General features: G+C 46.5%; 1 protein-coding gene across 1 annotated transcript in view; it reads right to left on the bottom strand.

Moving 5' to 3' along the window:
• Positions 1 to 235: 235 nt before the first annotated feature.
• The window catches only part of LOC104278713 (inositol 1,4,5-trisphosphate receptor type 2-like), a gene marked incomplete at its 5' end in the record, with an annotated part of 38146 nt that continues 27389 nt past the window's right edge, over positions 236 to 10992 (bottom strand). Inside the window, 2 exons of the mRNA XM_009875767.1 lie at positions 236 to 740; positions 2063 to 2224. Coding sequence (XP_009874069.1) covers positions 654 to 740; positions 2063 to 2224 — 249 coding nt within the window. The remainder of the gene's footprint in view (positions 741 to 2062; positions 2225 to 10992) is intronic.

Below are 10992 nucleotides of genomic sequence, written 5' to 3' on the forward strand. Positions count from 1 at the left end.
AAAGCGTTAATGTTTCTCTTTGCAACTCTTTTTCTAATTTTTTCCTTCTTCTTTTTTCTTCAGTCTTCTGAGGTTTCTCCCCTTTGCCTCCTAGTAGAAGTTACTTGAAGCAACATTACTGCTTACCCAACTGACTTATTTACGGTAATTAAAAAATAGTAAATGCCAAGCAAATATGACTAATGTTGCTATTTGGCAAATAAGCCAGAAACAACTTCTATTGATTTTGAACCAGGCTGTCGTGTTTGCGTCAATAAACATTTCTCCTTCTTCTGCTCATCTTAGCGATCCCGGCGCTTTCAAGAGATGCCTGAAGGTAGATCTAAGGATGCAGCCAAACGCCTGCCCCTCACACACGGCAGCTGCCACCAAAGCCATCGTGTTGCAGGAGCGCAAACGCAGCCAAGTCTGGCCCTGTAAACGAATGCAAATGAGCTCCCTTGTCTCGCTCGCACATTCTAGGTTGTGGTGCCTTTCAACCACGAAAAACAGCTACAAATTGTTCCCAGAGCTAAACCACTTAACATCTTGGCACTTGGTTGTTTTTAACTTCGTAACAATAGGCACTGTTCACTCCTCTCAGTCTCAGTTTTTTATTCTATAATAAAGCAGGAATACTGATGAAAGGCTAGTCACGGCATCTCCCCGTGGTATCAGGGTGGTGGCATGTGATGATTCACATGGGGTGTGTTTGATCCAAGAAAGCCCAGCCTCTGCTTATTCTTCCTTTGTTCTGTCATCTAAGGTGGAAAGGCAGAGAGAGATGAGTTGAGATTTTTATACTTTTTTTTCTCCCTCTCTTTACTACTATTTAGCAGTCACAGAGCAAGATACATATAAGCAAAACAACAGGGAGTTGAATTCTTTTCTTCAGCATTGAAAATTACAAGTAAGAGACGCCTTTGAAGTGAGAGATCTGTTTCCTGCAATGTGTGGACATTTTATTCTCATCGTACATTATTCTTATCCAGCAGCAGGTCTTACAGTGTATTATTTGAGCTGCCATGGGGTTGTATAGCCCTGCGAAGGGTCAGCATTTGCACATGCTGCTGTACAATCACAGAATTAAAAGATGGTCCCAGCCACAGGGATTTTAAATTTAAGCCAGGAGAGAACACATTCAGCCAAAGGGGGATGAAAAAACTGCACCAGGATAGGCAAGCACAATAAGTGAGGGTCTCAGCACACGCAGCCTAAACCTTTGTTGAGTTTTCCACAAGGAAACTGAGTTTCGAGGAGGGATTTGCAGGGGGATAATTAGATAAGTCTGTTGATGCCACTGAAGTGCTTCCCTTAAAGAAAACACAAAGATGCTTTTCTGAAACTGTAAGGAGCAAACCAGAGGTGAGCAGCATCTTTAGCAATAAAAGAGACGGCCTTTTGATCCTGAAGTGACAGAAAAGACGTAAGGTGGATTAGGCGAGAGCAGGGTCTTAAGGGAGGCCAGCAGCTTGTGCTCCACACAGGAGAGCAGGGCGAGCCACAGGAGGGGCACAAAGACAAGGGTGACACAAGCAAAGCAACAGGCTCTGCAGATTGTTTTCACAACAGCCCTGCTGATACCCTTAGCAGGGGAAAAAATGCAAGTGTGGGATTTGGAAAGCTTTTCTACCAATCCCCATCAGCACATAGCTGTTTCTGATGCTATGCCTTTTTTATTGCTGAGTTATGCAACCGGACTTGCCTATCCCGCATCGGCCTTTTTAGCCATCAGAGCACTTGTAGCAAGTGTGGGGAGAGCCCTTCCCATATCTTTGTTCGCAAAGCCTAGCCATGATGATGATAATGCAGTATCTGCATGCGGAAAGCCTGTCATCGCTTCTGCCCTTCTGTCCTCACACACTCACTGAGAGGTTTCATAACTAATTCCCCCTTGGCTTTTCTCCTTACCTGTTCTCTGCTGATGCTAAGAGAGCACAATTTCATTCTGGACCCGTATCAGTGTATCTACTCAGAAAGCTTACCAGAGGGAAAGATAAAACCTCTCCTGACTTGTGACCTGATGAAAGCCAGCGCGCTCACCCACACATGCTCACGTTGCTGCCCACTGCAGGGCTCTTACCTGTTCCTTGAGCTCAGCTAGCTGACTGGAAAGCTGTTTTACAAGGCTCATCGTTGACTCCAGTCGCTCTTGCAGGTTCCTGATTTCGTTTTGCTCACTGTCGCCTTCATTGCTAACCAGGGACATGGCTCTCATCCGAGGGAACCAGTCCAAATTCTTCTCCTACATGGGTATCAGGAAAATTTGTAATGTTAGTAGGGTGTAGCAGTGCTACTCAGCTGAGACTAGAGAACAAAAAAGCAGGACTTCTACTCAATGGATCACACACAGCAAGTGAGCTTAAGAACTAGTGAATTCCAAAAGCATTTTACATGAGCATTTTTATTTTTGGTTCTCCTTACCTACAAAGAAGGCATGAACTGGAAAATCTTGGTTCCCTGCAGCTGCACCTATATTGCAGCTTGGGCAGCGTTAGCAGATTCATCCATAGTTCTGACATGTGGAGAAGCCCACTGGGCCAGCTCTGAGGAGAATTCTCTGGCAGAGTAGCACCAGGAAAGTCCATGTGCTTTGCTCTTAAGTGTATGCAGGAACACATTTCCCCTCTGTCTCTTCAGCTTGGCTGGCCTCCATCTATTTCGGCTGTCCTTGCAGCAATGTCAGCCAGCCAACATCAGGAAAACAAGGCAAGCCAGAGTCCTCTCCAGACCGGCCTGGAGTGTGCCTACTGCAAGAGCAGGGGAACCTTGGATTCTGCTGCCCACAACAGAAGACTCGGGATCCTGGGAACAGCTTAGGCTTCAGCGTGCTATCCAGATTGCCTACCTTAGCGTTCCGTGCAAGCACAACCCATGGCCAAGGGCTAACCTGCTGAGGACCAGGCACTACAGGGAACTGCACTGAACTGGGTGTTTCTCTATTCATGGGCTCAGGCTATGAATAATAAAAATACCGTAAATAGATATGAGTCAGGAAGGTGCTGCTTATCAGCATGAGCCTGAATTGTTTTCATGGCTCGGGGACACAGATATTTGTGCGCAAAGTGTTAACAGACGGAGAATACTGAAGGGTGCAAACTCAGGAGGAGTGGCAACCATGTGGCAAGCAAACCGGTTTGCCTTAAGGCATGAGAGAAATGAAACGGGTCCTGTAGCCAGCGATGCCTTACATCAATACACCTCTGCCCTCCATCTTCGAGGGAGTGGGAGGATGTGGTTAGATCATATGCATGGTCTTCTGCAACAGGCCCCTATGGACACGTGCGCTCGATAACTTCAGAAGAGAAACAGAGTGAGTTGAAGAATGCTTCTTTCAGTCTCCTACGCTGTGAATGGCCCTAAACAAATAGCACCATATCAAAAAGAAAAGAAGGAAAGAAAAGGAGGAAAGAAAAGGGATTTTTTCCAGAAGACCACTTACAAGACTCCTGGCAGCAAGAGCTGTGTTACTTATGTTGTCTAGGCTTGGTATTCCATACTTCTTACTGCAGTCTCAGACTCTGCCTCACCACAAAAACAAAAAAGCCAGTGATGATTCTGCAGTATTTACAACTGGGCAGCCTAGGGCATCTGTATGTGAGCCGGGTTCACAGGGGCAGAGCTGTGAGCCCAGGGATGCACCAAGTCAATACAGCTTTGTCACGCTTCCAGAGAGAGTTGCTTTCAACTTAGGTAGTGTTCTGCCCTGATCACCAAACCCTCCCCTCCTACCACAACATCGGTTAGAAACAACCAAGCTCACCTTCGGAAAGCATGGAAGCACTTACAGTATTCATGTTTTTCCATTATTTGCTTTAGCCCAGTCCCCTCTGTTACCCTGGTTAAGAACAAATGCAAAGCCATAAGAATTCTGGCTTGTTTTCTTCTTTTTAACTCAAAACTTTTAATGAGTTTTTGTTCGGCTGTGAAACCTCTTGGTCCTGCCACTAAACAGACAAGAAGTTCAGGGCATGAGACGGTGCCTCGCCACTGCATTTTGCAGCCCAGGGCTCAGTCATCCGTGTACGCCAGTGGAATGAGGCCTCTTTCCTCGCTGCCCACTTTTTTGAGCCTCGTGATCTCATTACGACAATTTACTGTGGTTACGCATGATGCCGTTTTCAATGGGTCATAACTCATTCAAATCAAAACCTGTTTTCACCAGCTCTGCTGGGGAGCTCAAAAGGAGCGCACGTGACTCTCCCTGCTGGATATCCCCAGCGGACAAACGGAGCAGTAGACTCCTATTTCTGCTGCACGCATTTCTGCTTACAAGACCAGCATTCATTTTCCAGGAGTATGCTCTGATATTTATTTTAAATTTATTTTGGCTAGGACGTAGCAGAGCATTCATCACGTGCCTAGCATTAAGCACAGGTGTACTCATTTACACTAAGCTTAGTTTGTGCACAGTGCTTTTCTGGATCAATGCCTTTTTTTTTTTTTTTTTTGCAAAATGTTTGCCAGCAAATTTGTCTGCCACTACAGGCACAGAAAGTGAATTCAAAGTGAACAGAGCTGCACTTGTATCTGAACATTTCCTGGAAAGCTCTGGTATCTGCACCTATTACAGCTCCTCTTTCTTGAACACCTGAAGATACCAAATGCAAGTCCACGTGCCCAGAGGAGCCAGCTGAGTGGCAAGGCTGACCATAGTGCCGAATTTTCTAAAGCCAGGCTGCACAGGGAGAGCAATTTGAGACAGCATCCCTGTGGTTCTTGTGTCTGCCGAGTACTGCTGCCTGGATTCTGAAATGCGCTTTGCCAGCAGCGTTGTCTATCTGCCACCCCCTCGCTCCTCCAGGACACAAGGCAGAGACCACTGACTGCCATGGAAAGATTTTTGTGGACTGACTCTCCATCACGCTGCAGCATCCAGAGGAACACCACATAAATTCCAACATTCTGGCTCAGCAGGCTTGCCTCTCAAGGGTCCCAGCATCATCTGCTTCCCTCCTCCTCAGCACAATATTACACTTCCTCAGAAGAGGGACGACTACGAGCAGGGGAAGCCAGGGGCAGAGCACACAGCATATCACTGCCACACGATGCTGCAGTGCCGATGGTAGCTCTTTAGCTGAAACCACTTCGAACTACAGCCCAGCTCATCTCTGCCACCGTGAGCCCCAGCATCACAGGAGCTCAATGACAGGCTCCACCTGCTTCCGTATGCCCAGTTTTGCCTTCCCAGCAAACCAGGAAATCTTGCGGTTTAGTTACAAACCAAGAAGATCCGTGCGTTTTTTTGCCAAAATGTTGAGGAGAGCCAAGCAAGGATTTGATCCAAGTTCTAAGAGAAGCTGATGGTCTGTATGGATTGGAGACCTCATGAGAAGAACCTACTGTCTTCTATGGCTTCTCCCAGCAGCAGGTCAAAGAGCAATCACAGTTCTCGCACTTGGTAATCCCAAGTGCCGTGTTGGGTGCGGGCAGGACTTTGCTTCCTGCTTCTCAGCTGCATACACATCTAATGAAATCCAGTCCAACTGCAAATCTTTGTCATGCAAAGTATCAGAAAGATCCAAAATTCAGTAAGAAAGTAGGATTCAGTCAGTAGGAAACACATTCTAGCCTGCCAATCTGCCTTTAATACATACGTAGCTTTCACTAATAGTTCCATTATAGGGCATGTGGTACCCTTGCTGAACTGCACGCTTTTGCTGGCCAATATTATCTTATTATTTCATTGCATTATGAACTGCAGAAGTTTAGTAAAGGGCGGCACGAAAATTAGCTCTGGCGCACAGCCCTATTTGCTGAGTCTACACCACAAACAAACAGCATTTGGTGCTGGGGACAAACAACTCTCAGTCGCAAACTTGCCAGGATCCAGAAGGCAAATTGGACAAGGCTCTTCTCTGCCGAAAATTTTAGTGATCTGTAAGTGTTCATGGGGGGACAGGCACTCTGTGACTCCTCAGCTATGGGAAAGCTATTTTTACTTCAAGGTAATTACTTGCCAATTAACTATGGGTAGTTAACATGTTTGTACAACCCCAAACATTTGTTCTGGGACTCAAACGTTTATGGGCTCGTGCTAGGGTTCACCTTGACTGACTAACACATGTTAAAGCTATAACACGCCTCCTTTAGGCTGCAGGTGTGCTTCTGCTTCACCTTATTTGATTGGCATGGGGATGGGATTTTGGAGGGTGTTACCTGTCACACCTTAGCTACTACTCTCAGAAATCCTGCCATTTTGCCCAGGATAGCACTCACTCTAATATTTTGAACCCCATCTGGAATCCAGAGGCAATTCGGATGAGGGTGGCAGGCTGCTGGCAGGGAGCAGGGCAAACCTCTACAAACAGCTGCCACAGGACTGAATCAACAGCCACCGGGTTAGTGCGGGGTGACGTAAGTGAAGCAGAAATGAGCTTGCAGACAGTGAGGTGCAGGGGTGGTACGCTTTAAAATGAAGTAGCTGCCTGGACACAGATTTAATTGTTAAAATGTACTGAAATCTTCTTTCTAAACAACCGGGGCTGAACGCAGTATATTGTTACTGTTATTTCATTCTTGCACAGGATAGCAGCTACTCGTAGCCCAACCACAGCAGCCCACCTACGGATCACAGCGCCTTCCCACCCCACGCTCCCTCCGCAAGCATAACGTGTGCCTTGCAGAATTCGTATTTCAGTGTACATCTGTGTGTCCAGGGCAGAGAGTCAGCCAAACAGGAAGGCTGCGGGGACAGAAAGGAGCCGCAGCCTCCTCCCTGTCGGTTCAGCTGGGATTTAAAAAAAAAAAAAAAAAAAAAAAAAAAAAGAAAAAAAAAGAAGGTCCTCGGCAGGTGGAGCTAGCCAAAAGGCTGTCGGCCAAAGAGACTGCACACAAGCAGAGCAGACATTTCATGTGGTGATCCAGCATGTTCGCTCCCTCTGTCCTGCCCCCTTGGCTGGTGGGACTCCAGCGGGAATCACAGTTCTCCCCAGGCAAACACCTCTCTGTGAGGTACTCTGGGTACACGTAGCCATGAGGTGCCGACGGCGAGGGCACAAGGCTGAGAAAGCACAGGGCTTGGAGGATTTGCTACTTGCATTTTCTGAGAAACCTCAGACCCTTCTTGGAGAGGCACGCTCAGAGGAAAAGTCTGTGTTTGCCTCCTGGAGTTTTCTATGCAACTTTCTCCCTCCCTTCTGTGGGCTTTCGAGGAGGAGGGTAGAGCTACGGGTTAAGTCCTCCCTTTGGTAAAACATTGCCATTTTTCTGACTTTGCTAGCTCCAGTTGAGCTCCGATGGAAAAAAGACCGAAGAAATTTCTTTAGAGTTTCTATACTTTGTACAAAGTCTTTCTTGAGCCATCTCTGTCCTGTTGGCACAGGCAACTGGCTTCAATCGAGCTCTCACACTGAGCTGAATCCATGCCTCCGAGTAATTGCCAGAGGGATGTTTCTTTAGGAGGTGCTGGTTTCACAGGCTAGCAGCGAGATGGATCAGCTGCAACCAGCAGGAAAGACTGGGCTGAGCCTTTAAAAAATAAATTACTAGATAAAAATGAGAAAAAATAGGTCAAAGAATAGGATGAGGGGTAAGGGACCGAAAGCAGCCAAATGCACACCTTCTGCTGGTGCCACTGCCACGGGCTCTGAGTGCCACGCCAGCGTCAGCTGAACCACACTCCCATTTCTCCAGCAGACTCTACTGCAGTGACTCTTGGACCTTTCTACCCCATGACCCCTTATTGCAACATGAAAACAAGCTGTTTCAGGACTTCCCTCCGAACTATTCAAAAAGAAAAGTGGTGATGACTGCTTATGACTCTTCCTGGGTTGTGACCTCCCCAGCTGCACGCAGCAGAGCAGGAGACGGGTGCCCGAGTCCTCCAGCCCACCGTTTCCCCGTCTCGTACAGATTGTCTGCTCCTCAGTTACTCAGTGAGGGGACTGACACAGCCATCAGGAGGGTTGTTTGTTACCTAATATTGAGGCTGAGAAAATGGGTATACTTAAAGCCCTCGTTGCTCCTCAGCTAGACGGTTCCCAAAGGCTGCAGAAAAGGAGCATGAACATCACCGTGCAGGTTTGCCACCGGTGTGCTGCGCTGGGCTGTTCGTGGTACCTCACCCTGCAACACATGCTCGTTGGGGTGCGACGAACACCAGCCACCATAGCAGGCCAGAAAATGTCTCCTAGACCTTTGGGGAGACCGTAGCCTCTCAAGTGCCCATGAGGGTGGTAACACCCTGCTAACAGCTTCATCCTCAGTGACTCAGCTGTGTCCTTGGACCTGTGCCTCAGGATGAAGGCAAGTAAACCGCGGGCATTGCTGCTCCTCGGCAGGCAGCTCGTGTCCTTTCAGGCATGGCAATGAACAGGCCGTTCGCTCCCCTTTCTTGAGCCAGCACACTGAATAAATACTTCAGTGCCGGGGTACAAAGAGATCTATTTACTGAGAAATTATTCTGTATGTCTGAAACGTAAATAAGTCCATCCGTTCCCTTGCCAGATCTGTTGCCCGTAGAGGCAGAGGGTGATCAGTCCAAATGACCTTTTGAAAGCTATTATTTTTCTGCCTAAGGACAGAGTCTGGTCCTAGAAGTCTGTAGTTATGCAGCTCCTACAGCCACCTTAAAAAAGGATTTTAAAGATTTAAACTATCTTGTGCTTTAAATGACACAGGGCAATAACCACTTTGTGATTTAATCATGGACAATAATAATTTGGTTCAGTGCATGATTCAGCTAATCCACAATTTGATAAATGTTCATCCTAAACTATAAACCCAAATAGCTTTCTGCAAATCCTGTTTGACACTTTAATGTTCAGATCGTATTTGATAAGCAATCTGTGCTATACAAGAATACAGGGAGGGAAATTAGCAATTGTTATGCATTTATATGCGTCCACAACAGTAATTCAAGGAAAATAAAAAGAAACCTTGGCAATTCCAGATAAATCTTTATGCAACAAGAAAACTAATAGGTCTGGCTGGGTCTCTACTGGATTGATACATGCTACAAGTTCCACAGCTCACAAAAAATACAGAAATCTATTTTTCCCTGAAAGAAGGCTGGAACCATAACATAGACCAACCGTCTGCTTTAGCAGAGTCACTGATGCATTTACTTTCATTTTAAGTTGGCTGAATGTTTTCGAGGGCTGAAACAGAATCTATCAGTGTAATTCTGAACAATTCTGAGTTCTTCAAGACTAACACCCAGGCCAGTCAGTTATAAATGTCTGTGTTTCAGTATGAGTATTCTTGCTTGTGATATCCCTGCAAAAATTATGGCGAGGAATGGCAATAAACCTCAAATTGCGAAGGTTTTTCTCTGTTGCTGTATGCAGCAGTTTCAATACTCAGCTTGAAATTCTGTAAAGGACCCTTCTTTTCCAAGAACAAGCACCCTAAAATTTCTGCTTATCAAACACACCTAAGGGACGTGGCATTTGCTTTCATGCAAGTGAAACGATCACGAAAGTAATTTTTTAGAGTCAAGACCATTAAGTTTGAACGCGATCTTGCGTCGCTGTTGTGGGCAGATCCGTATGCACAATGTTAAGTGCACGGAGTCAGCAGTGTGCCCTTTGGGTGAAAGAGGCCAGACACGACCTGGGCTGCATCAGTCAGAGCACAGCCAGCACGTGGAGGACAGCGATCCTGCTGTGCCCTAAAAGGTGGAAAGCAGAAAGTGAACTCGGCAGCTCTCTCACCAGCTGGGACTGGGCCTTCCAGCTACCCAAGCATGAAGGATCTGCAGGTGTGCAAGAACTGCAGCCGGCCGGGGACTCACTAGAGTTGCGCGGCACAACCCTCCGTGCTTGGAGGGCCGAAGCTTGCATCTTAAGTTTGTAGCCCAGCCCAGCACCACTCTCCTTGAAGCCGCATTCGCTTCTCGTGTCTTCCCTGCAGCACAGGTTCATTTCTCAAATGGTGCTTTCTTCTGCTGTTTCAATTGCTCTCTGCCACCTTATCTCTGTCATAACCCTGAGAATTGATATACTTCTCTGCAAATCTTCAAGAATCCCACCACCACCACCTGAAGCTGGGATTTGGTGCTTAATATTTGTTCTCTTAAAACAGATATAATTACAGATTTGTGCAAACATGAGTTTCTTCTTCAACATTTCTATGTTTCTATGTTGTTAGTGGTTACGGGACATGCTTTAGGAAAAACACTTCAGATTATTCATTTAAAATAATGAAATTATTTCTGATATAATCCCTGGATCTTGTGCATAATGAAACAACATCTGGTACAGAGATTAGAAAATAAATGTTCTTGGGTTAATTTTTTTTCTTTTGTTAAACAGATGTTGTTGATACAAAATGCAGAACTAAATCATAGCCCACATGTGGACACGGACTGTCACTACTGAGCAGAAATTTACTGTGGCTAGATAGAGATTTGAAACAGCAATGAATCACTGGCTTACTAACTTCATTCACGTGGGTATGGTTTCAATATTCTGACATTAAGCGCACATGTCCTTAAAAAAAGAACCTTCTAATGGCAGCATAGGAGGCTCTGGTTTAGTTCCAGCTGCCTCGGTGGGGAAAGCACAGCGTAGCACAATGGCAGCCTCTGCACAGAGGCAGCACCTGGCAGTTCTCTGTCCAGAGAATCACAGAATGTCAGGGATTGGAAGGGTCCTCTAGAGATCATATAGTCTACCCCCCCTGCCAGAGCAGGATCCCCTAGGGCAGTCACACAGGAACGCCTCCAGGTGGGGTTTGGATGTTTCCAGAGAAGGAGACTTCACAACCTCCCTGGGAAGCCTGTGCCAGGGCTCTGTCACCCTCACAGTGAAAAAGTTTTTCCTAATATTTTTGTGGAACCTCCTATGTTCCAGCTTGTACCCATTGCCCCTTGTCCTGTCATTGGATGTCATTGAAAAGAGCCTGGCTCTGTCCTCCTGACACTCCCCCTTGACGTATTTATAAACACTAATGAGGTCACCCCTCAGCCTCCTCTTTTCCAAGCTAAAGAGCCCCAGCTCCTTCAGCCTTTCCTCATAAGGGAGATGTTCCACTCCCTTCATCATCTCTGTGGCTCTGCACTGGACTCTC

This window comes from Apaloderma vittatum, unplaced genomic scaffold (assembly GCF_000703405.1).
Source record: "Apaloderma vittatum isolate BGI_N311 unplaced genomic scaffold, ASM70340v1 scaffold29178, whole genome shotgun sequence".
Lineage (NCBI taxonomy): Eukaryota > Metazoa > Chordata > Aves > Trogoniformes > Trogonidae > Apaloderma > Apaloderma vittatum.